General features: G+C 44.7%; 1 protein-coding gene across 6 annotated transcripts in view; it reads right to left on the bottom strand.

Annotated features, from left to right (window-relative positions):
* The window catches only part of LOC118374069 (ribosome-binding protein 1-like), a 71,272-nt gene that overhangs the window by 1,221 nt on the left and 43,352 nt on the right, over positions 1 to 26,699 (bottom strand). For 2 of the 6 annotated variants that reach the window (XM_052473150.1, XM_052473145.1), the window contains exons 5-26: positions 24,270 to 24,427; positions 23,722 to 23,844; positions 23,207 to 23,359; positions 22,940 to 23,058; positions 21,153 to 21,306; positions 17,634 to 17,751; positions 14,669 to 14,850; positions 14,124 to 14,249; positions 13,508 to 13,545; positions 13,295 to 13,376; positions 13,153 to 13,190; positions 12,864 to 12,936; positions 12,592 to 12,631; positions 12,228 to 12,376; positions 10,183 to 10,272; positions 9,585 to 9,677; positions 8,976 to 9,047; positions 8,780 to 8,860; positions 6,056 to 6,148; positions 1,270 to 1,317; positions 989 to 1,087; positions 33 to 179 (exon numbers count right to left, since the gene is read on the bottom strand). In XM_052473150.1, the coding sequence (XP_052329110.1) occupies positions 33 to 179; positions 989 to 1,087; positions 1,270 to 1,317; positions 6,056 to 6,148; positions 8,780 to 8,860; positions 8,976 to 9,047; positions 9,585 to 9,677; positions 10,183 to 10,272; positions 12,228 to 12,376; positions 12,592 to 12,631; positions 12,864 to 12,936; positions 13,153 to 13,190; positions 13,295 to 13,376; positions 13,508 to 13,545; positions 14,124 to 14,249; positions 14,669 to 14,850; positions 17,634 to 17,751; positions 21,153 to 21,306; positions 22,940 to 23,058; positions 23,207 to 23,359; positions 23,722 to 23,844; positions 24,270 to 24,427 (2,276 nt within the window). Of the gene's footprint in view, positions 1 to 32; positions 180 to 988; positions 1,088 to 1,269; positions 1,318 to 6,055; positions 6,149 to 8,779; positions 8,861 to 8,975; positions 9,048 to 9,584; positions 9,678 to 10,182; positions 10,273 to 12,227; positions 12,377 to 12,590; positions 12,632 to 12,863; positions 12,937 to 13,152; positions 13,191 to 13,294; positions 13,377 to 13,507; positions 13,546 to 14,123; positions 14,250 to 14,290; positions 14,326 to 14,668; positions 14,851 to 17,633; positions 17,752 to 21,152; positions 21,307 to 22,939; positions 23,059 to 23,206; positions 23,360 to 23,721; positions 23,845 to 24,269; positions 24,428 to 26,699 lie in introns of all 6 variants that reach the window. The other 4 variants (XM_052473157.1, XM_052473152.1, XM_052473160.1 and 1 more) reach the window with 4 other exon arrangements.

The following is a 26,699-nucleotide window of genomic DNA, read 5'->3' as shown; positions in this document are numbered from 1 at the left end:
ATAATAAATGAGTAATAGATTGTCATAGCCACCTTGGTCTCATCAGAGTGGTCCTGTAGTGTGCGGTGTTTGTTCCTCTCTTTGGCAAGCTGCTCCTGAGTGGACTTTAAGAGCTGCTGGAGTTTGGTGGCTGCTTGGCCAAGATCTTTGATTAGTTTTCTCTCTTTCTGCAGGCGCTCCTGAGGAGAAAAGAAGAGGGACAGAAGGTGATCCTTCGGACCTCACACAACCTCCATCGGCTTCAGTTCTGACCAGGGCATGTATTCATAAAGCGTCTCAGAGTAGTAGTGCTGATCTAGGATCAGTTTTTCCTTTTAGACTATAGTGAATGGACAGGGGTGACCCATAGAGATGTATAACGATCGCAGCACTGTGACAGCATGGGTAGCGCTAATTCAGGCTCCATTTTGAATTTGTCAATTTGTTCTTCTACTACTTCTATGAGCTGGTAAACTAACTTTAATGAAGCATACTGCCACCTGGAGTGTGTTGTTTGAACAGGTATAAAGCCAAGGTTCGTGATTTATTGCCACATATAGTTATGGAATGTTAGCTCAAGAGTATGATTCATTGGCTGATTCCTCCTGATGACCTGGATGGAATCATGTGATCCTTCCTTGACCAATAATAAGTCCCTCCCAGTTGACTACTTTAAAATGTTAAAAGTCCTCAATGGCAGTGCCCATGCTAAAACACGCATTTGGGCACTAGAGTCCTCACCCCAGAGATTTATAAATCCTAGATCAGAACTCCTATTCAGAGACACTTGATGAATACTGGCCCTGGTCCACATTTAGCAGGCAAACGTTGTCCAATGTTGCAGGGTTAGGGTTAGAAATGTAATGAATAGAGCCAACATGATTACTATTTTTATTCTACATGTCAGAGAGGCATGTTTGTTCTACATAACAAATTTCTATCTGAAAGTTCCACAGCATTGTGTCCTGATGAACAAAGCCAAGGGTCATGTTCAGCGCTATGTGGGTACCTTTAGCTGGGCTACGTCCTCTGTGTCAGCCTGTGGGGAGTCTCCTGCCTCTTTCAGCAGGTCCAGCTGAGCCTGGAGCTCTGCAACCGTCTTCTGAGCCTGGGGGTAGGGAATCAAGACAAAACAGTCAGTCAGAGAAACAAGAAACAGTCAAACATACAGTCGAGCCGACAAATCGCTGTGTCTAACTAAGCAATTTTGTTGTTAGCCAATGTCAAACTTGCTAGCAAGAGCTACCCTCTTCCGGTTGGTATGTGGTGAGGGGTGGGAGAGTTTAGTACCTGTTCAAACTCCTCTGTGGTCTGATTCAACTGGGACTGGACCTTGAGCTGCAGAAAATATAGTATAAGATGAATATCTGTACGGACACTAGAGATATTGTGTGTTCCTCCTTGCTACAGACAAAAATAGATAAAAGCATGTGAAAGCACTATAAAATGTTGTGACTTGCACACCCCCACACCACCATGTGTCATGTTAGTGCCCACTTCACTCCACACCAGGCAAGACGCAGCGTCATGTCCAAAACAAACAGTGTGGTTCCTTCAGTGAAAAATCTAAAATCAGTGGGAAACTGAACCCAATGAGTGAGTGATCATGCTAAGACGAGAGTGATTAGAAGCCATGGTTAGAGTTAGCTACAGCTGGTAGTCAACACACACCATGGGCAGAGTTAGCTACAGCTGGTAGTCAACACACACCATGGTTAGAGTTAGCTACAGCTGGTAGTCAACACACACCATGGTTAGAGTTAGCTACAGCTGGTAGTCAACACACACCATGGGCAGAGTTAGCTACAGCTGGTAGTCAACACACACCATGGTTAGAGTTAGCTACAGCTGGTAGTCAACACACACCATGGGCAGAGTTAGCTGCAGCTGGGAGTCAACACACACCATGGTTAGAGTTAGCTGCAGCTGGGAGTCAACACACACCATGGTTAGAGTTAGCTGCAGCTGGTAGTCGACACACACACCCCGGGCAGAGTTAGCTGCAGCTGGTAGTCAACACACACCATGGGCAGAGTTAGCTGCAGCTGGTAGTCAACACACACCATGGTTAGAGTTAGCTGCAGCTGGTAGTCAACACACACCATGGTTAGATTTAGCTGCAGCTGGTAGTCAACACACACCATGGTTAGAGTTAGCTGCAGCTGGTAGTCACCACACACTGGCTGGTTAAACACACACCATGGTTAGAGTTAGCTACAGCTGGTAGTCAACACACACCGTGGGAAGAGTTAGCTGCAGCTGGTAGTCAACACACACTGGCTGGTTAAACACACACCATGGTTAGAGTTAGCTACAGCTGGTAGTCAACACACACTGGCTGGTTAAACACACACCATGGTTAGAGTTAGCTACAGCTGGTAGTCAACACACACCATGGGAAGAGTTAGCTGCAGCTGGTAGTCTACACACACCATGTTTAGAGTTAGCTACAGCTGGTAGTCAACACACACCGTGGGAAGAGTTAGCTGCAGCTGGTAGTCAACACACACTGGCTGGTTAAACACACACCATGGTTAGAGTTAGCTACAGCTGGTAGTCAACACACACCATGGTTAGAGTTAGCTGCAGCTGGTAGTCAACACACACCATGGGAAGAGTTAGCTGCAGCTGGGAGTCAACACACACCATGGTTAGAGTTAGCTACAGCTGGTAGTCAACACACACCATGGTTAGAGTTAGCTGCAGCTGGTAGTCAACACACACCATGGTTAGAGTTAGCTGCAGCTGGGAGTCAACACACACCATGGTTAGAGTTAGCTGCAGCTGGTAGTCAACACACACCATGGGCAGAGTTAGCTGCAGCTGGTAGTCAACACACACCATGGTTAGAGTTAGCTGCAGCTGGTAGACTACTAAATGTAGTCAACACACACCGTGGGAAGAGTTAGCTGCAGCTGGTAGTCAACACACACTGGCTGGTTAAACACACACCATGGTTAGAGTTAGCTACAGCTGGTAGTCAACACACACTGGCTGGTTAAACACACACCATGGTTAGAGTTAGCAACAGCTGGTAGTCAACACACACCATGGGAAGAGTTAGCTGCAGCTGGTAGTCTACACACACCATGTTTAGATTTAGCTACAGCTGGTAGTCAACACACACCATGGTTAGAGTTAGCTGCAGCTGGGAGTCAACACACACCATGGTTAGAGTTAGCTGCAGCTGGGAGTCAACACACACCATGGTTAGAGTTAGCTGCAGCTGGGAGTCAACACACACCATGGTTAGAGTTAGCTACAGCTGGTAGACTACTAAATGTAGTCAACACACACCGTGGGAAGAGTTAGCTGCAGCTGGTAGTCAACACACACTGGCTGGTTAAACACACACCATGGTTAGAGTTAGCTACAGCTGGTAGTCAACACACACCATGGTTAGAGTTAGCTACAGCTGGTAGTCAACACACACTGGCTGGTTAAACACACACCATGGTTAGAGTTAGCAACAGCTGGTAGTCAACACACACCATGGGAAGAGTTAGCTGCAGCTGGTAGTCTACACACACCATGTTTAGATTTAGCTACAGCTGGTAGTCAACACACACCATGGTTAGAGTTAGCTACAGCTGGTAGTCAACACACACCATGGGAAGAGTTAGCTGCAGCTGGTAGTCAACACACACCATGGTTAGAGTTAGCTACAGCTGGTAGTCAACACACACCATGGTTAGAGCTAGCTACAGCTGGTAGTCAACACACACCATGGTTAGAGTTAGCTACAGCTGGTAGTCAACACACACCATGGGAAGAGTTAGCTGCAGCTGGTAGTCAACACACACTGGCTGGTTAAACACACACCATGGTTAGAGTTAGCTACAGCTGGTAGTCAACACACACCATGGGAAGAGTTAGCTGCAGCTGGGAGTCAACACACACCATGGTTAGAGTTAGCTGCAGCTGGTAGTCAACACACACCATGGTTAGAGTTAGCTGCAGCTGGGAGTCAACACACACCATGGTTAGAGTTAGCTACAGCTGGTAGTCAACACACACCATGGTTAGAGTTAGCTGCAGCTGGTAGTCAACACACACCATGGTTAGAGTTCGCTGCAGCTGGGAGTCAACACACACCATGGTTAGAGTTAGCTACAGCTGGTAGTCAACACACACCATGGTTAGAGTTAGCTGCAGCTGGTAGTCAACACACACCATGGTTAGAGTTAGCTGCAGCTGGTAGTCAACACACACCATGGTTAGAGTTAGCTGCAGCTGGGAGTCAACACACACCATGGTTAGAGTTAGCTACAGCTGGTAGTCAACACACACCATGGTTAGAGTTAGCTGCAGCTGGTAGTCAACACACACCATGGTTAGAGTTAGCTGCAGCTGGTAGTCAACACACACCATGGTTAGAGTTAGCTACAGCTGGTAGTCAACACACACCATGGTTAGAGTTAGCTGCAGCTGGTAGTCAACACACACCATGGTTAGAGTTAGCTGCAGCTGGTAGTCAACACACACCATGGTTAGAGTTAGCTACAGCTGGTAGTCAACACACACCATGGTTAGAGTTAGCTGCAGCTGGTAGTCAACACACACCATGGTTAGAGTTAGCTGCAGCTGGGAGTCAACACACACCATGGTTAGAGTTAGCTACAGCTGGTAGTCAACACACACCATGGTTAGAGTTAGCTGCAGCTGGTAGTCAACACACACCATGGTTAGAGTTAGCTGCAGCTGGTAGTCAACACACACCATGGTTAGAGTTAGCTGCAGCTGGTAGTCAACACACACCATGGTTAGAGTTAGCTGCAGCTGGTAGTCAACACACACCATGGTTAGAGTTAGCTGCAGCTGGTAGTCAACACACACCATGGGCAGAGTTAGCTGCAGCTGGTAGTCAACACACACCATGGTTAGAGTTAGCTGCAGCTGGGAGTCAACACACACCATGGTTAGAGTTAGCTGCAGCTGGTAGTCAACACACACCATGGGCAGAGTTAGCTGCAGCTGGTAGTCAACACACACCATGGTTAGAGTTAGCTACAGCTGGTAGTCAACACACACCATGGTTAGAGTTAGCTGCAGCTGGTAGTCAACACACACGGGCTGGTTAAACACACACCATGGTTAGAGTTAGCTGCAGCTGGTAGTCAACACACACCATGGTTAGAGTTAGCTGCAGCTGGTAGTCAACACACACCATGGTTAGAGTTAGCTGCAGCTGGTAGTCAACATACACCATGGTTAGAGTTAGCTGCAGCTGGTAGTCAACACACACTGGCTGGGTAAACACACACCATGGTTAGAGTTAGCTGCAGCTGGTAGTCAACACACACCATGGGAAGAGTTAGCTACAGCTGGTAGTCAACACACACCATGGGAAGAGTTAGCTGCAGCTGGTAGTCAACACACACCATGGTTAGAGTTAGCTACAGCTGGTAGTCAACACACACCATGGTTAGAGTTAGCTACAGCTGGTAGTCAACACACACCATGGTTAGAGTTAGCTACAGCTGGTAGTCAACACACACCATGGTTAGAGTTAGCTACAGCTGGTAGTCAACACACACCATGGTTAGAGTTAGCTACAGCTGGTAGTCAACACACACGGGCTGGTTAAACACACCATGGTTAGAGTTAGCTGTGTATGGAGAAGACTGGACAGACTAGACAAACACAGTCTGGAGTTAGTGTGTGTTGACTATCTTGACGACCAGATTACCCTTCTGTTTCTTGTATTGCTGTAATGTTTTTATCAATCAAAATGTGTCAGTAAGAATGGATCCCAACTCCACAGATACATGGTTTAACAGCAGGAGAGATACTCATTTAGAATATAGTCCATAGAAATAAAATCGAGTCAATTTATTCATGAGTTAGTCCCTATTTATGACATGCCAAGATGGCTGCCATTACTAGAACATTTTAAAACCTCTGGCTGCTGTCTATGGTCATGACATCAGCCAGTAGTATTTGTATATCACTCTATTCCCTGGTTGTGGTAACCATGGCTGTCCAGTGACCAGTTTCCAGAAAGTCTAGTACCCCCCCAGTAGAACAGACATGCAGTGAAGGGTGCCCCATGACCGATAACCTCCGGCACTCTGACCTCAGGCTCTGATTGGCTGTTCTGTGCCCTGGTTTCAGGGACTACCTCCTGGCTCCGAGCACACATCATCACCTCGCTCAGCTGACCTCTGACCTGGAAAAGGAAGCTCCAAGGGTTAGGGACAGGAGAGGAGGGGGAGAATTGTGATACATACTAAGTAGACCTCAACAGGCAGCACACTGCATTTCCTGTCAGGACCACAGGAGACAGGGGCAAGCACACACAGTCTTGTTTAACTAACCCTGTGGGGATTGATTCCCATTCCCTATTTTCCCCAGTCCCAAAACCTGGTGTACAGTATGGGTGTAGATGTGTATAGCTAGTGTACCTATGGTGTCCTGTATGGGTGTAGATGTGTATAGCTAGTGTACCTATGGTGTCCTGTATGGGTGTAGATGTGTATAGCTAGTGTACCTATGGTGTACTGTATGGGTGTAGATGTGTATAGCTAGTGTTCCTATGGTGTACTGTATGGGTGTAGATGTGTATAGCTAGTGTACCTATGGTGTCCTGTATGTGTATAGCTAGTGTACCTATGGTGTCCTGTATGGGTGTAGATGTGTATAGCTAGTGTACCTATGGTGTCCTGTATGGGTGTAGATGTGTATAGCTAGTGTACCTATGGTGTACTGTATGGGTGTAGATGTGTATAGCTAGTGTACCTATGGTGTACTGTATGGGTGTAGATGTGTATAGCTAGTGTACCTATGGTGTCCTGTATGGTGTAGATGTGTATAGCTAGTGTACCTATGGTGTCCTGTATGGGTGTAGATGTGTATAGCTAGTGTACCTATGGTGTCCTGTATGGGTGTAGATGTGTATAGCTAGTGTACCTATGGTGTACTGTATGGGTGTAGATGTGTATAGCTAGTGTACCTATGGTGTACTGTATGGGTGTAGATGTGTATAGCTAGTGTACCTATGGTGTACTGTATGGGTGTAGATGTGTATAGCTAGTGTACCGTATGGGTGTAGATGTGCATAGCTAGTGTACCTATGGTGTACTGTATGGGTGTAGATGTGTATAGCTAGTGTACCTATGGTGTACTGTATGGGTGTAGATGTGTGTGTATAGCTAGTGCACCTATGGTGTACTGTATGGGTGTAGATGTGTGTGTATAGCTAGTGCACCTATGGTGTACTGTATGGGTGTAGATGTGTATAGCTAGTGCACCTATGGTGTACTGTATGGGTGTAGATGTGTATAGCTAGTGTACCTATGGTGTACTGTATGGATGTAGATGTGTATAGCTAGTGCACCTATGGTGTACTGTATGGGTGTAGATGTGTGTGTATAGCTAGTGCACCTATGGTGTACTGTATGGGTGTAGATGTGTATAGCTAGTGTACCTATGGTGTACTGTATGGGTGTAGATGTGTATAGCTAGTGTACCGTATGGGTGTAGATGTGCATAGCTAGTGTACCTATGATGTACTGTATGGGTGTAGATGTGTATAGCTAGTGTACCTATGGTGTACTGTATGGGTGTAGATGTGTATAGCTAGTGTACTGTATGGGTGTAGATGTGTATAGCTAGTGTTTTTATGGTGTCCTGTATGGGTGTAGATGTGTATAGCTAGTGTACCTATGGTGTCCTGTATGGTTGTAGATGTGTATAGCTAGTGTACCTATGGTGTACTGTATGGGTGTAGATGTGTATAGCTAGTGTACTGTATGGGTGTAGATGTGTATAGCTAGTGTTTTTATGGTGTCCTGTATGGGTGTAGATGTGTATAGCTAGTGTACCTATGGTGTCCTGTATGGTTGTAGATGTGTATAGCTAGTGTACCTATGGTGTACTGTATGGGTGTAGATGTGTATAGCTAGTGTACCTATGGTGTACTGTATGGGTGTAGATGTGTATAGCTAGTGTACCTATGGTGTACTGTATGGGTGTAGATGTGTATAGCTAGTGTACCTATGGTGTACTGTATGGGTGTAGATGTGTATAGCTAGTGTACCTATGGTGTACTGTATGGTGTAGATGTGTATAGCTAGTGTACCTATGGTGTACTGTATGGGTGTAGATGTGTATAGCTAGTGTACCTATGGTGTCCTGTATGGGTGTAGATGTGTATAGCTAGTGTTCCTATGGTGTACTGTATGGGTGTAGATGTGTATAGCTAGTGTACCTATGGTGTACTGTATGGGTGTAGATGTGTATAGCTAGTGTTCCTATGGTGTACTGTATGGGTGTAGATGTGTATAGCTAGTGTTCCTATGGTGTCCTGTATGGGTGTAGATGTGTATAGCTAGTGTACCTATGGTGTCCTGTATGGGTGTAGATGTGTATAGCTAGTGTTCCTATGGTGTCCTGTATGGGTGTAGATGTGTATAGCTAGTGTACCTATGGTGTACTGTATGGGTGTAGATGTGTATAGCTAGTGTTCCTATGGTGTCCTGTATGGGTGTAGATGTGTATAGCTAGTGTTCCTATGGTGTCCTGTATGGGTGTAGATGTGTATAGCTAGTGTACCTATGGTGTACTGTATGGGTGTAGATGTGTATAGCTAGTGTTCCTATGGTGTCCTGTATGGGTGTAGATGTGTATAGCTAGTGTTCCTATGGTGTCCTGTATGGGTGTAGATGTGTATAGCTAGTGTACCTATGGTGTACTGTATGGGTGTAGATGTGTATAGCTAGTGTTCCTATGGTGTACTGTATGGGTGTAGATGTGTATAGCTAGTGTTCCTATGGTGTACTGTATGGATGTAGATGTGTACCGGTGCCATTTCCTCCTCTGTCGGGGTGGTCTCGGACTGTTTCTCCAACTGGGCTTCCAACAGCATCAACTGCTCCTTCAGCTGGAAGGAGAGGAGGGTAAGGAGTCCATTACTTAAGTACAATTCAGTACAGACAGTACCAGTCCAGCACTACACACCTACTGGACTGTAGTTGAAATCAGCCTGATATTTATACCTGTTCTATGCTTTGGTTCTCTGCCTTCAAGCTCTCTGCAGTCTCCTTCAGAGTGTGCACTTGTTCCAGGGCCTAGTGTGAGTAGAGAGGGTGTGGTTAAGAACATGGCAGTGTTTCCCCAATAATCATTGAGCAGTGGCGGGGTGGTTTTTAAAAATACATTGGTGGTCATTTTCGGGATGTAAATGTTTTCAGTGTAAACTTAAACGACTATGTAGAGAATATATTTATCTGGTTTTGGTATATAGAGCTATATATTTTTTTTAATGAGATCATCTTTGAGAAGTAACAATCACCAATAAAAACTAGACAGTCAGAGAGAATCTAAAATCCCAAATATGTCCTGGCATGGGGCCACAATTATGATTGTGTCATAATGTTTGAGTCACTCAGATAGCATAAGAACACAGCATAAGCAATGGCAAAATGTGAAGAATTTCAGGAAATTTGCATTCAAACAGAAACATTGTCTCTTGGCCAAGAAAAGGGCCTTTAAAATGTTGGGTCAGAGACTGCAACATTGGCCACGCCCACTAAAACACTGCAGGGCCACACAAAGAGCACGAGAGAGGACACAGTTGGAGAGGAGAGAAAACACTGCTTCTTCACCTTCTTCAACTGGTCCTCAGAGTCAGCAATCTTGGATTTCCACACCAGCTCCTCCTCCTCTACGCTCTTCTGAAGGCACTTCAGCATTCCTTCCTGTGGAGAGACAGACACATGATTGTGTGAGTATTTCTGTATTTGAAATTTTGCAGGATGAAATCTTGTAGACCACAACTCGCTCTCTCGCCCACTCACACACACTTGTATTTTTATGCAAGAGAAGGTTTTGCTTGATGTCAAATTTCACATCTTTATAGATGCAGGTTTTGGGTGATAAATTCAGTAGATCTATCCCCCATTTACACCCATCTCCCACTCACACAAACATGTAATTATCTTATGTTGTAGGCCCATTTTTTAAAGTTCATCTAGAGCAGGGGTATTCAAATCTTACACTACGAGGTCCAAAATACTGCTGGTTTTCTGTTCTACCAGAATTAATTGTACCCACCTGATGTCCCAGGTCTAAATCAGTCCCTAATTAGAGGGAATAATGAAAAAAGCAGTGGAACTGGTTTCAAGAGCCAGATTTTAATTTGAGGGATCTAGATATGCCGATGTGTAAACCAACTGGGCGTGTTGGGTTGTCGTAGGTACTCACTGTTTCAGCCAGGACTGTTCTGTACTGGTCACACTCTGCCTGCAGTATCCCGTGGCTGTCCTCTGCTTCCTTAAGTTTCTCCAACAGCTCCTGTAATCAAAACACCACAGTCAGTCAGAACAAATGAGAAAACATTCATGTCCAGTACATTTTCTACAAATGTGATATTTTTCTGTTGTGCTCTGGGTTACAGGTAAAAGTAGACAAACGATATACAGTACCAGTCAAAGTTTGGACACACCTACTCATTCCAGGGTTTTTGCTTTATTTTTAAAACTATTTTCTACATTGTAGAATAATAGTGAAGACATCAAAACTATCAAATAACACATATGGAATAATGTGGTAACCAAAAAAGTGTGAAACATCAAAATATATTTTATATTGGAAATTCTTAAAAGTAGCCACCCGTTGCCTTGATGACAGCTTTGTACACTCTTGGCATTATCTCAACCAGCTTCATGAGGTAGTCACCTGGAATGTATTTAAATTAACAGGTGTGCCTTGTTAAAAGTTCATTTGTGTAATTGAATGCATTTGTGCCAATCAGTTTTGTTTGTGACACGTTAGGGGTGGTATACAGAAGACAGCCCTATTGGTAAAAAAAACAAAACAAGTCCATATTATGGTAAGAACAAGATAAATTAAACAGTCCATCTTTACTTTAAGACATGAAGGTCAGTCAATTTGGAAAATGTCAAGAACTTTCTTCAAGTGCAGTGCAAAAACCATCAAACCACTATGATGAAACTGGCTCTCATGAAGACTACCACAGGAAAGGAAGACCCAGAGTTACCTCTGCTGCAGAGGATAAGTTCATTAGAGCAACCAGCCTCAGAAATTGCAGCCCAAAAAATGCTTCAGAGTTCAAGTAACAGAAACATCTCAACATCAACTGTTCAGAGGAGACTGCATGAATCAGGCCTTCGTGGTCGATTTGCTGCAAAGAAACCACTACTAAAGGACACCAATAAGAAGAAGAGACTTGCTTTGGGCCAAGAAACATGAGCAATGGACATTAGACCGGTGACATTAGATCTGATGAGTCCAAATTTGCGATTTTTGGTTCCAACTTCCGTTCCGTGTCTTTGTGAGATGCAGAGTAGGTGAACGGATGATCTCCACATGTGTGGTTCCCACCGTGAAGAATAGAGGTGGAGGTGTGATGTTGTGGGGGTGCTTTGCTGGTGATAGTCTGATGCATTTAGAATTTAAGGCACACTTAACAAGCATTGCTACCACAGCATTCTGCAGCGATACGCCATCCAATGTGGTTTGCGCTTAGTAGGACTATCATTTGTTTTTCAACAGGACAATGACCCAACACACATCCAGGCTGTGTAAGGGCTATTTGACCAAGAAGGAAAGGGATGGAGTGCTGCATCAGATGACCTAGCCTCCACAATCACCCAACCTCAACCCAATTGAGATGGTTTGGGATGAGTTGGACCGCAGAGTGAAGGAAAAGCAGCCAACAAGTGCTCAGCATATGTGGGAACTCCTTCAATGACTGTTGGAAAAGCATTCCAGGTGAAGCTGGTTGAGAGAATACCAAGAGTGTGCAAAGCTGTCATCAATGCAAAGGGTGGCTACTTTGAAGAATCTCAAATCTCAAATCTATTTTGATTTATTTAACACTTTCTTGGTTACTACATGATTCCATATGTGTTATTTCATAGTTTTGATGTCTTCACTATTATCGTACAATGTAGAAAATAGTAAAAATAAAAATAAACCTTGAATGAGTAGGTGTCCAAACTTTGGACTGGTACTGTATATGAAGCATTATATACAGTGTACATAATATACAGACTACATAACCAGGGATATGTTCGGTAGCCAATCTTTGTCATACATTGCATATAGAACTGCCGTGAATAGAGCAGACGTGATTCCTTATCCTACATGTCAGAGAGGCACATTTGTTCGACAAAGCCTATTTCTATCTAAACGTTTCATAAACGGGCCCCATGACTTCTGTCAGACGAGACCAAACCAATCAAGTTATGATCATGGCTCAGTCAGATTTGTACATCATGTCTTACCGGCAGCTCTGTGCTAGGCTCTGATTCCTGGCTCTGCTGGACCTGAGCGAGGGTCTCCTGTACCTTCTGCGATTGGTCCCTGGCTTCCCTTAGCTCCACCTGTAGTGATGCCATCATAGCGTCCCTCTCTGCCAGACTAATAAACAACCAGATGGCCAGAAACACAGTGTACTTGAGTATCCTTTTTATATAGAAGAGCCAAAAGCAAATATTCCATATAGCTTTTAATCAACATTTGTATTGTTTTACTGTAAAATGTGTTGCGATTTTAAAGACACTTTAAATACAGTTTGATTTGATATTCCACAAGGGAAAAACCAAGTTAAAATCAATGGGTTTGGTAAGGAACAAGGCTTTTTGTACCTGGTTTGTAGCACCGCCAATTCTGCGGTGTTGTCGGACTGCTGAAACATAAAGCAGGAATTCAGATGACTATATCCTACAGTAGTACACATTAAGTTGATACACAAGAAGGGCAACTATAGCCTGGTCCCAGATCTGTTTGTGCGGTCATGCCAATTCTTATGGTTGTTGTCATGCCAAACGACCATAGGAGATTGGTGAAACAGCACAAATGGGCCTGGGACCAGATTAAGTTAACTGTCGGTGACTGTAGAAGAGGAACGGCACACTTACAGCAGTGCTGCTCTGGGCCTGCTCTGATGTTTCTTTGAGTTGCTTCACTTCCTGGCTCGTTCTCTCCTTCATTCTGGAATGAAGGACCACATTGTTAACCAGCATTAGGCAATGGTGTGTTGTAATGAAGTTGTATTGAAACATCTCTTTTTTCTTTGTTGTTGATCCAAGTAAGCACAAGGCATATAACTATAATTACTAGAACTAACAGTCCCAGTCAAGACAATGTTCTGTCCCTTCTAGTAAGTATATTCTTCTGAAACTAGGTTTCAATAAAACCATAACTCACCTGTTGAGTAGCTGTTCCGTCTCTCCAGTGACATCAGCCTGACAAAAAAGCAGTCAACTTTGAGAAACCATGTCAATATTCATAATGGAAAAGCTGTCGTGTAAATATAGAAATGTACCGCTTTTAGCTCAAAGAAACTTACGGGAGAGTTTTTAAGTTGCTCCATCTCTTCTTTAAGCTGCTTCAGTTCTTCCTGAAGTGATGTCACCAGGCTTGCTTCCTCACTGAAATGAAGAGAGATGCATATGAGGATGTTCAGGTACATAATAGCAGAATTGAACAAAGTTGGTGACATAGTTTCAGCTTCAAATGGGTGATTTAAACTGAAATAGCAGTGGACTTGCTCCAGACAGACCTGTTAGGTGGGCGCTCGGTCTCAGCTGTAGCAACTGCCTGCCGGGACAGAGTAAGAAGATAATGAAAGATAAAAAGACAACATTATGGTTCTCGATACCCCACTTTGGAAACCAAATGTCTCCTCCCAATGGATACAATTCTGCCTAGAAATGTCCAAATACATTCAGTAAACATAAATAACTGATTCAGCTCGGAAATCAAGAGAGAACTAACTGATTCAGCTCGGAAATCAAGAGAGAACTAACTGATTCAGCTCGGAAATCAAGAGAGAACTAACTGATTCAGCTCGGAAATCAAGAGAGAACTAACTGATTCAGCTCGGAAATCAAGAGAGAACTAACTGATTCAGCTCGGAAATCAAGAGAGAACTAACTGATTCAGCTCGGAAATCAGTCAAATAAATGTATTTATAAAGCCCTGTACAGAAACCCAGCCTAAAACCCCAAACAGCAAGCAATGCAGGATGTAGAAGCATGGTGTCTAGGAAAAACTCCAGAGAAAGGCAGGAACCTAGGAAAAAACCTAGAGAGGAAATCAATAGAGAAATAATGGATTCAGTTAGCCATGGCCATCCAACTAGCTAGCACAATGAAAACAGAATAGAGACTACTTACAGAAGCCTCCTGTTTCATTTCTTGGAGCTGTTTCAGCTCCTGTTGGAGTGATGCCAACTGACTGTCTCTGTCCTGAAGACTGGAAGATAAATGATTGGTGTTGTTGAGAAAAGACCAACTCCACATCTATAAAGAGAATTATGAGGGACAGATTATCAAAACCATACCTGCTCTTTAGCTGTTCCAACTCAGTAGAGTTACCCTGTAAAACATAAATAAACATGAATTCAGAAGTGGACCCCAAAAAAACATTGATAGCATGGTTTTCACCACCACATCATCTCCGGACAAGCCATTGCTCATTAGCACCAGAGAGGTTGGAAACAGACACTCAATTTGTGATTACCTCCTGCAAATACTTTGTGAACAAATGTGACATTGACATTGCTCTGAATCTTCATCATGAGTGTTTACAGAAAGTCATCGCATTTTGAGTCTCTCCGTTAACAACCTCTGGCACTAGTAAGCACTGGCTCACGCAGAGTGTGCAAGTGCTGGTTGGGAGCAGTCTAGGCGCTTACCCTAACCCTAATCTGACAACTCACCTCCGTGTCCTCGTCCACGTCTCTGTTGTGGCTGGCCTCCAGCAGTACGTTGATGGATTCTACCTGATCCTCCAGTTGTCCCTTCTCCAGCTCGGTCTGCTCCAGCTGGGCTGTTAGGGCCTCCACCTGGGCACTACGCTCTTTCAGATCAGCCTCCATCCTGCCCAGATGGACCTGGATGTCTGGGGGGGATGGCAGACAAAACTCACTACAAACTATATATTTATAGAGCATTAGCTGTTCTGGACGACTGTGATCACGCTCTCAGTAGCCGATGTGAGCCAGACCGTTAAACAGGTCAACATTCACAAAGCTGCGGGGCCAGACGGATTACCAGGATGTGTACTCAAAGCATGCGCAGACCAACTAGCAAGTGTCTTCACTGACATTTTCAACCTCTCCCTGACCGAGTCTGTAATACCTACATGTTTCAAACAGACTTCTGTAGCTCAGTTGGTAGAGCATGGCGCTTGTAACGCCAGGGTAGTGGGTTCGATTCCCGGGACCACCCATACGTAGAATGTATGCACACATGACTGTAAGTCGCTTTGGATAAAAGCGTCTGCTAAATGGCATATATTATTATTATTATTATTATTATTATTATAGACCCTGTGCCCAAGAAAGCGATGGTAACCTGCCTAATTACGGCCCCGTAGCACTCACGTCGGTAGCCATGAAAGGCTCACGTCAACACCATCATGCCGGAAACACAAGATCCACAGATGACACAATCTCAAATCGCACTCCACACTGTCCTTTCCCACCTAGACAAAAGGAACACCTACAGTGGGGCAAAAAAGTATTTAGTCAGCCACCAATTGTGCAAGTTCTCCCACTTAAAGATGAGAGAGGCCTGTAATTTTCATCATAGGTACACTTCAACTATGACAGAAAAAAATCCAGAAAATCACATTGTAGTATTTTTTATGAATTTATTTGCAAATTATGGTGGAAAATAAGTATTTGGTCACCTACAAACAAGCAAGATTTCTGGCTCTCACAGACCTGTAACTTCTTCTTTAAGAGGCTCCTCTGTCCTCCACTCGTTACCTGTATTAATGGCACCTGTTTGAACTTGTTATCAGTTCCCGAATGCACTCATGACTGACTATGAGCACCATTAATACAAATAACGAGTGGAGGACAGAGGAGCCTCTTAAAGAAGAAGTTACAGGTCTGTGAGAGGCAGAAATATTGCTTGTTTGTAGGTGACCAAATACTTATTGTCCACCATAATTTGCAAATAAATTCATAAAAAAATTGATTTTCTGGATTTCTTTTCTCATTTTGTCTGTCATAGTTGAAGTGTACCTATGATGAAAATTACAGGCCTCTCATATTTCTAAGTGGGAGAACGTGCACAATTGGTGGCTGACTAAATACTTTTTTGCCCCACTGTATGTGAAAATGCTGTTCATTGACTATAGCTCAGCGTTCAACACCATAGTGCCCACAAAGCTCATCACTAAGCTAAGGACCCTGGGACTAAACACCTCCCTCTGCAACTGGATCCTGGATTACCCGACGGACAGACCCCAGGTGGTGAGGGTAGGCAACAACACATCTGCCACGCTGATCCTCAACACTGGGGCCCCTCAGGGGTGCGTGCTTAGTCCCTTTCTGTACTCCCTGTTCACCCACGACTGCGTGGCCAAGCATGACTCCAACACCATCATTAAGTTTGCTGACAACAGTGATAGGCCTGATCACCAACAACGATGAGACAGCCTATAGGCAGGAGGTCAGAGACTTGGCAGTATGGTTGCCAGGACAACAACCTCTCCCTCAATGTGAGCAAGACAAAGGAGCTGATCGTGGACTACAGGAAAAGGCAGGCCAAACAGGCCCCCATTAACATCGACAAGGCTGTAGTAGAGCGGGTTGAGAGTTTCAAGATCCTTGGTGTCCACATCACCTACGAACAATCATCGTCCAAACACACCAAGACAGTCGTGAAGAGGTACCACAACACCTTTTCCCCCTCAGTACAGACTGAAAAGATTTGGCATGGGCCCCAGATCCTCAAAAACTTCTACAGCTGCACCATCGAGAGCATCCTGACCGGTTGTGTCACCGCCTGGTATGGCAACTGCTCGGCATCTGACCGTAAGGCGCTACAGAGGGTAGTGCATATGGTCCAGTACATCACTGGGGCCAAGCTTCCTGACATCCAGGACCTATATGCAGTAGGCAGTGTCAGAGGAAGGCCCCAAAAAATTGTCAAAGACTCCAGTCGCCCAAGTTATAGACTGTTCTCTCTGCTACCGCATGGCAAGCGGTACCAGAGCATCAAGTCTAGGACCAAAAGGCTCCTTAACAGCTTCTACCCCCAAGCCATAAGACTGCTGAACAATTAAACAAATAGCCACCCGGACAATTTACATTGACTGACGCTCCCCTTTGTTTTTACACTGCTGCTACACGCTGTTTATTATCTATGCATAGTCGATTTACAAATGACCTATACTAACCTGTGGCCCCGCACATTGACTATGTACCGGTACCCCCTGTATATAGCCTCGTTATTGTTATGTAATTTTCTTGTGCTACTTTAAGATTAGTATATATAAAAAATATATATAATAATCACTTTAGTTTATTTCGTAACTATTTCTTGAACTGCATTATTGGTTAAGTGCTTGTAAGTAAGCATTTCACGGTAAGGTTGTATTTGGCGCATGTGACAAATCAAATTGGATTAATGCTGTTCAATCAATAGATCTTATTCACTGCAATTTTGAAGAATAAAATACAATTGGTTAAGGTTGGCAGTCAAATAACGTGACTATAGCTATTCCGATTTCTTCTTTTGTTCGGTTTATGTAATCTGACGGTTCAATTTAATGGTCGAATTTGAGGAAAGTTTGACATTGACTTCAATTGAGCATTTGAGCATTTTCGCTTCATACTCGTTTAGTCCACTGGAATTCGAACAAACATGGCCGAAACGTGAATGTCTTACCTGAGAGGGAGGTAGCGTCCTGCTGGGCTTTCTCCAGGGTGCTCTGTGAACTCCTCAACTCTTCACTAACCTCCTCCAACCTCCTCTGCAGCACCTGCTCACTCTCTACACGGCTGGCCTGAAGTAGAGTAAGACATATTTTAATATTCTGTAATACTACAGTAGGTATTGTGACAGCATGCTCAGGGTAAGATATGACCACAACTAGAATACGATTGTATTTCTATGATTATAACAGTATGATATTATTCCCAGGGTCTGGCCTGAGGATGAAGGGTGGGGGCGCATTGTATGTTACTAACCACCAGAGGGCAGCAGAGGCTAAATACAAAACATCTACTACATTATTATCCAGCTACAGAGACTTAGTAATAGGTATACAACTGGTGTGTGTGAGAGAGAGCGAAAGAGAAAGACTCAAATCTGGAGGGCTAATGATAGTGACATGTGTATATTCACTAATAGGCATGTACCATTCTGTTGATAAACCTCATAACTGGTCCAGAAGGACATGATAATTAAATGATTAATTAACATGAACTCTTGACTGCCAGGAAGTAAAACATTAACTCACTGACCCCATAATAGTACACACACACACACACACACACACACACACACTTAGGATTTACCGAATGGACTAAACACAGCTGGTGTCTAGTAATGTTTTAAACTTTGCTTGGGCACATAGCACACATTCCATCTGGTGCCAGCCAGCCAGCCAGCCAGCCAGCCAGCCAACCAGCCAACCAGCCAACCAGTCAGCAACCAACCTGCCAGCCAGCTAGTCATTCAGCCCCATTATTGTGTGGCTGCATTCCAGTTCAACACACAGCTCTATGATTTCAAGGCCATTAGAGACCCAGACGCATCACAGGCGCATTAGATGGGTGGGGGACCAGCCGGAGGGTAAGGCTGTAGAGGGGAGGGGGACCAGCCGGAGGGTAAGGCTGTAGAGGGGAGGGGGACCAGCCAGAGGTTAAGGCTGTAGAGGGGAGGGGGACCAGCCGGAGGTTAATGCTGTAGAGGGGAGGGGGACCAGCCGGAGGTTAATGCTGTAGAGGGGAGGGGGACCAGCCCGTAGCTAAGATTTTAGAGGAGTGGGGGACCAGCCAGTGGGTAAGGCGAAGGCAAACTGGCAGTTCTAGAACTAGGGTGTAGCCTTGCAGTTCAACATACCCTTGGATATATTGGATTCCTAATAACATTTTCCTACAACAGACTAGCTAAATCTAGTGCAATACTATGTCATGACTGTCCTGTGAGGATCCGGATGGGTCGGAAAAGCTTTGCAGTAGATGACTTCAGCCAGACTGGTGGTGGTGGGTTGACAGTAAATCAGGGATTAGAACGTTCAGTTTTCTCCCTCTCCAAATTCACACAGTAATGTGCCTTTGTTTCACCTTTCACCTTTCACAGACGTTTCTCGCTGAAACGCTAACACGTTCTAAAGCGAATACTGGAACAATATTTATAATATAGAACGTGGGGAATAATTTTTTTTTTTTTTAAACCTTTATTTAACTAGGCAAGTCAGTTCAGAACAAATTCTTATTTTCAATGACGGCCTAGGAGCAGTGGGTTACCTGCCTGTTCAGGGGCAGAACGACAGATTTGTATCTTGTCAGCTCGGGGATTTGAACTTGCAACCTTCCGGTTACTAGTCCAACGCTCTAACCACTAGGCTACCCTGCCGCCCCAATGGTCAGAGGTGATCTAAATGGTCAGAGGTGATCTAAAGAAGAATGTCATTTTGGTTATTTTGTGATGTCATTAAAAATGTTATAAAGAAATACTGTAACTTGAAAAGTATATACACACTACATGTACGAAGTCTCCATGCTTTATGTTGTGTATGAAAAATGATGTGTTTTTGTTAACCTTTTCATACGTGAGTTCCAAATATTTCAAACGGTCACCCCCAGCGCGAGTTGTTTTATGCACGTAATGTCAGAATGCACTCACTGTTCCAAAATGGGATTATTACGCAAAATGACAGTTAACACGCGCTGCCTTCAACTTGTCAAAATCATTTTCTAAGTTGTATTTTCGAAAAGTTTGAATTGAAGTGTGTTCCGCCTCTTCATTAAATTTACATAGAAGTAGCCCTTTTCAGCATTTATGTTTGAGGCTTTACTGAGCCGGACAAACTTCTCTTCGAGGAGAGCCCACGCATTTCACCAATGTTTGCGCAGATCAAGTATGCAGATATTTGCGCAGTCTTGCACAAACTGGAACATTTTCTGGCGGGCAAATAATAACTTTGGACACGGGTCCCATCAAAGTTCCTTATTTTCTGTATATCGTGTTGTTGGTTCTTCTGTATGTACAGTTGAAGTCGGAAGTTGACATACACCTTAGCAAATTACATTTAAACTCAGTTTTTCACAATTCCTGTGAGACGCCTAAGACTGAGCTACAGGGAGACAGGACGGACAGCTGATCGTCCTTGCAGTGGCAGACCACATGTAACAACACCTGCACAGGATCGGTACATCTGAACATCACACCTGCGGGACAGGTACAGGATGGCATCAACAACTGCCCGAGTTACTCCAGGAACGCACAATCCCTCCATCAGTGCTCAGACTGTCCACAATAGGCTGAGGTAGGCTGGACTGAGGGCTTGTAGGCCTGTTGTAAGACAGGTCCTCACCAGACATCACCGGCAACAACGTCGCCTATGGGCACAAATCCACCGTCGCTGAACCAGACAGGACTGGTTCAGGGATGATGTTCCTAACCTAAACCCGGGGTGATGGTTGGATTCGCGTTTATCGTCGAAGGAATGAGCGTTACACCGAGGCCTGTACTCTGAAGTGGGGTTCGTCATGGTCTGGGGCGGTGTGTCACAGCATCATCGGACTGAGCTTGTTGGAAGTTACAACTGTTCCGAATGATGATATGATACAAGGTTATGAAAAAAAAAAAAAAAAATATGCCATTTAGCAGACGCTTTTATCCAAAGCGACTTACAGTCATGTGTGCATACATTCTACGTATGGGTGGTCCCGGGAATCGAACCCACTACCCTGGCGTTACAAGCGCCATGCTCTACCAACTGTGCTACAGAGAGACCACACATTAATACGTAGACTGTTTTAGGGATGTAATAGGTAAATTCAGGACAAGGTAACTCTTTAAGCAACCGCTCTGGTGATGACCCAAATTCCTAATTAGTTAATTGTTACATGATTCGGGTAGCAATTAAACAGTTATTGATTAAATAAATAACAGTCATCAGATTAATGAAAGTAAAGTCACGACAACTACTTACAGTAGGTTACATTTTCCTAGGTCACAGAACAGACTAGCTAAATCTGGTGCGATACTACTTATAGCAGCAGGGCCAGTACCTCCAGCCCTCTCCAGATGTTGTCATTAGTCTGAACGTGTGTGTATGTCCATGTCCGTGTGCATTTCCATGTCCGTGTGCATCCGTGTGTGTGCATGTGCGTCCGTGTGCATGTGCGTCCGTGTGCATGTGCGTCCGTGTGCATGTGTGTTTTCCAGTCCTACCTGCAGTAGAGTAAGTTGTTTCTCTACAGAAGACACCTTAGTCTCCAGCCCTCTCTTGACCTTCTCATCAGCTTGAAGGCTCTCACTCCTTTCCCCCAGCTCCTTGGTCAGTCTGGCACAGTCCTCTCTCAGCTTGGCAAGCTCTGCATTCTGTCTGAGGAGAGAAGAGAGAGGGAGGCCAGGTCAGTCAGGAAAATACACTACATGGCTAAAAGTATGTGGACACCTGCTCGTCAAACAGCTCATTCCAAAATCACGGGCATTAATATGTAGTTGGTCCCCCCTTTGCTGCTATAACATTATCCATTCTTCTGGGAAGGCTTTCCACTAGATGTTACAACATTGCTGTGGCGACTTGTTCACATTCAGCCACAAGAGCATGAGTGAGGTCGAGCACTGATGTTGGGCGATTAGGCCTGGCTCGCAGTCGGCGTTCCAATTGATCCCAAAGGTGTTTGGTGGGGTTGAGGTCAGGGCTCTGTGCAGGCCAGTCAAGTTCTTCCACACTTTATCTCCATAAACATTTTCTGTATAGACTTTACTTTGTGCAAAGGGACATTGTCATGTTGAAACAAAGTTAGAAGCACAGAATAGTCTAGAATGTCATTGTATTCTGTAGCGTTAAGATCACCCTTTACTGCAACTAAGGCGCCTATCCCGAACTATGAAAAACAGCCCCAGACCATTATTCCTCTTCCACCAAACGTAACAGTTGGCAGGTAGTGTTCTCCTGGCATCCGCCAAACGCAGATTCATCCGTTGGACAGAGATGTTGAAGCGTGATTCATCACTCCAGAGAAAGCGTTTACCCTGCTCCAGTCCAAAGGCGGCGAGCTTTACACCACTCCAGCTCATGCTTTGCATTGCGCATGGTGATCTTAGGCTTGTGTGCGGCTGCTCGGCCATGGAAACCCACTTCATGAAGCTCTTGTGCTGACTTTGCTTCCAGAGGCAGTTTGGAACTTGATGGTGAGTGTTGCAACTGAGGACAGACAATTATTACTTGTTACGCTCACAGAACGAAAGTCCCGTTCTGTGAGGTTGTGTGGCCTACCACTTCTCAGCTGAGCCGTTGTCGCTCCTAGACATTTCCACTTCACAATAACAGCATTTACAGTTGACCAGGGCAGCTCTAGCAGGACAGAAATTTGACAAACTGACTTGTTGGAAAGGTGCCATCCTATGACGGTGCCATGTTGAAAGAGCTCTTCAGTAAGGCAATTCTACTGCCAATGTTTATCTATGGGGATTGCATGGCCTCATGCTCGATTGTATACACCTGTCAGCAACGGGTGTGGCTGAAAAAGCAGAACCCACTCATTTGAATGGGTGTCCACATACTTTTGGCCATGTAGTGTACCTCAGAGCAGGCTTCACAGTAGACAGTCTCTTAGTCACACTAATCCTAGACCTAGTAATCATAATTTACTGTGTTCCATACGAATTTATATCTGCATTCTAAAAACTAAACGTATTCTTCGTAGTGGCAAAAACTAAAACGTTTTGTGACAGTGTCCGGGAACCCACCTACTTGCTCTCTGCCTGGCTGGTGGCCTGGTTCAGGGTTAGGGTTTAGGTTAGGAACAGACACCTACTTGCTCTCTGCCTGGCTGGTGGCCTGGTTCAGGGTTAGGGTTTAGGTTAGGAACAGACACCTACTTGCTCTCTGCCTGGCTGGTGGCCTGGTTCAGGGTTAGGGTTTAGGTTAGGAACAGACACCTACTTGCTCTCTGCCTGGCTGGTGGCCTGGTTCAGGGTTAGGGTTTAGGTTAGGAACAGACACCTACTTGCTCTCTGCCTGGCTGGTGGCCTGGTTCAAGGCATCTCTGAGGATGGAGTTCTCTTGCTGCAGACAAGCCAGCTGGGCAGTGGGACCTGACTCCAACTGCTCCTGAAGACTGATGACCTGAGAGTAGGGAGGGACTTTTGACTTAAAGCTTTGGAATGCTTTGGAAATCTTTACGTAACTAATTTAAAGTATACTGAATTCAAATGAGAAAAAGACAGAAGCTGACAGACAGAGACAGACATGCATTCTATTCTATATACAGTACCTTAGCGGTGAGTTTCTGTGTCTGTGCTACGTGGTCCTGGTAGGAGGCCTGCATCCGAGCCTGCAGAGCGATCATCTCTTGCTCCCTGGACGAGAGCTGGGAACTCAGCCTGGTTTCCACACTGGCCACCTTGGACTTCTCAGCAGACAGCTCCTACAGAAGGAGGAGAGATACAGTCTGTCAGACAGCTCCTACAAGGACTGGGGTCAATTCAGGAAGTGATTCAATTTTTTTTTTTTAATGAAAATATTTCATGTGAAATTCCAAATCCCTTCCTGAATTGACTGACTTCAATTTGAATTGACCCCAACCCTGGCTCCTACACACAGACAACAGTGGTAAACAATTGTTCAACTCATCCATGGGAGGGAATTCTAGTTATGTGGTTAAATAAGTCATATTTTCAGAGATATTCTCAATGTGTGAGAATGTGTTTTTTTTTACCCCAGTGAGTTCCCTCAGTCTGTTCTTGGCTGCGGTGACACACTCCGGCGCATTGTGTGTGTGCGTGTTACCTTGGTGAGTTCCCTCAGTCTGTTCTTGGCTGCGGTGGCGTCCTCTTGCTGAGTTGCCAGCTGTTTCTGATTCTCCTCTAACTGTTTCTTCATCACAGCCACCGGGTCGCCCTTCTGAGTAGCCTGAGTAGCATGTGCACACACACAGGAAGTTAGTCACAATCAATATCAAAATCAACAACTGTAGTGTATTTGTGAGTGTCTGACCAATCACCCATCCTCCTCATGCATGACGTGTGTCAGTGTCACCATCCCTCCCAGTGGTTTCTCCCGTCCCATGCAGTACCACCCCCCCCCACATCACACATTCCCAGTCCAACCCCCTCAAATGACATCTCCCATCCAGTTCTGACCAGATTGTATTATATGCCCTGCCGGATTCCCTACCCTCCAACTCAAGCCTTACATTTGTCAACACCCCTTCAACTCCACAATGATATCTCCCATCCCGGGTCATACCACGATGTCATGCATGATGTCCTCCTCCCCAGAGTGATTTCATATCACCCCCCCCAACAGTATCTCCCATCCCCCGCCACAGGTCATACCATCTGCCAGGTGTCTTGTCTGATGCCAGCCTTGTCAGACAGGATCTCTATGAGGCGCTGGGCCTCTCCCTGACTGATCACCATACTGCTAACGGTAGAGACCAGGGCCCTGTAGGGCAGGTACAGGGGGGAATCCAGACCAGAGTCCACTGGTATGGCTAAACAGAGAGCACGACAGGGAGAGAGATGTTATTACATATTATTACAAGCACCTAGAGAGTCAGATGCAACAAGTAAGGAGAGGAAATCATAGCTATTAATAAAACATCCTTCCCTACTGAGAAAAGCACTCATCAAAAGGGCAGTTACTGTGCACAGGAATACAATGTTGGCAGAACTTGGGAAGTTAAGGGGTAAAAGGCCGTGTGGAATATTCCTACTGTCTGATACAGGTTGCCTGCCATCGTAAGATTGTGAGTTCTCACAATCTCAGGGGAGGGAACTGGGCACTGTGGGCAGTCTAGTAGGGCATTCTACTCTATTAGGTTTGGTTGATATTTGGCAGATATTTGGCAGCTATCGGTTGTCTTCGTGGGGTGTTTGTGGGGTAAAAGGCAATAAATGAAGGCTAAATACAGTTGATATCGGAAGTTTACATACACCTTAGCCAAATACATTAAAACTCTGTTTTTCACAACTCCTGACATTTAATCCTAGTAAAAATTCCCTGTCTTAGGTCAGTTAGGAACACCAGTTTATTTTAAGAATGTGAAATGTCAGAATAATAGTAGAGAGAATTATTTATTTGAGATTTTATTTCTTTCATCACATTCCTAGTGGGTCAGAAGTTGACATACACTCAACTAGCATTTGGTAGAATTGCTTATAAATTGTTTAACTTGGGTCAAACGTTTTGGGTAGCCTTCCACAAGCTTCCCACAATAAGTTGGGTGAATTTTGGCCCATTCCCCCTGACAGAGCTGTTGTAACCGAGTTAGGTTTGTTGGCCTGCACACACATTTTCTACAGGATTGAGAGCAGGGCTTTGTGATGGCCACTCCAATATCCACATAATTTTCCTCCCTCGTGATGCGATCTGTTTTCTGAAGTGCACCAGTCCCTCCTGCAGCAAAGCACCCTCACAACATGATGCTGCCACCGCCGTGCTTCACAGTTGGGATGGTGTTCTTCGGGTTGCAGGCCTCCCCACTTTCTCTTCAAACATAACAATGGTCATTATGGCCAAACAGTTCCATTGTTGTTTCATCAGACCAGAAGACATTTCTCCAAAAAGTATGATCTTTGTCCCCATGTGTAGTTGCAAACCGTAGTCTGGCTTTATTTATGTCAGTTTTGGAGCAGTGGCTTCTTCCTTGCCGAGCGGCCTTTCAGGTTATGTCGATATAGGACTAGTTTTACTGTGGATATAGATACTTTTGTACCTGTTTCCTCCAGCATCTTTACTAGGTCCTTTTCTGTTGTTCTGGGATTGATTTGCACTTTTCGCACAAAAGTACGTTCATCTCTAGGAGACAGAACTAGTCTCCTTCCTGAGCGTATGACGGCTGTGTGGTCCCATGGGGTTTATACTTGCGTACTATTGTTTGAACGTGGTACCGTCAGGCTTTTGGAAATTGCTCCCAAGGATGAATCAGACTTGTGGAGATCTACAATTTTTGGCTGATTTCTTTTGATTTTCCCATGATGTCAAGCAAAGAGGCACTGGGTTTGAAGGTAGGCCTTGAAATACATCCACAGGTACACCTCTAATTGACTCAAATTATGTAAATGAACCTATCAGAAGCTTCTAAAGCCATGACATATTCTGGAATTTTCCAAGCTGTTTAAAGGCACAGTCAACTTAGTGTATGTAAAGTTCTGACCCACTGGAGTTGTGATACAGGGAATTATAAGTGAAAGAATCTGTCTGTAAACAATTGTTGGAAAGATTACGTGTGTCATGCACAAAGTAGATGTGCCAAAACTATAGTTAGTTAGCAAGAAATTTGTGGAGTTGTTGAAAAATGAGTTTTAATGAACTCCAACCTAAGTGTATGTAAACTTCAACTGTATGTCTAATATGCTTAATATATGAGTAAATTCCCATGGCTCAGGGCAGAATGGGTGGGAACTGGGCAGCTGTACCCCGGGCTGAGAAGGCAGAGTGGTACCAGGCAGACACAGCCCATGTGGCACCAGAGAAACTCCCTATTGTCTGAGTTACTGAGAGGCTTTGTCAGCTAGCACACAACAGGGCCAGAGCTGTGCACACATACACATGCACACACTGAGCAGGAGGGCGCCACTGCAGCCAAGAACAGACTGAGAATTGAACAGGCTACCCCACACACACACACACACACACACACACACACACACACACATTGTCATTGTTGTAGTAAGAGTGTTACAGTAGTGCTTGTGTTTTGGCTAAAGTAGTTCCTGCCTAGACTACCGTTTCCACTCATTAAAAACGGAAAGATATGTTTT

The sequence above is a fragment of the Oncorhynchus keta genome, chromosome 2 (genome assembly GCF_023373465.1).
Source record: "Oncorhynchus keta strain PuntledgeMale-10-30-2019 chromosome 2, Oket_V2, whole genome shotgun sequence".
In the NCBI taxonomy this organism is placed as follows: Eukaryota; Metazoa; Chordata; class Actinopteri; order Salmoniformes; family Salmonidae; genus Oncorhynchus; species Oncorhynchus keta.
The sequence above is the reverse complement of the archived record's forward strand: the minus strand, read 5'-3'. Positions and strand labels throughout refer to the sequence as shown.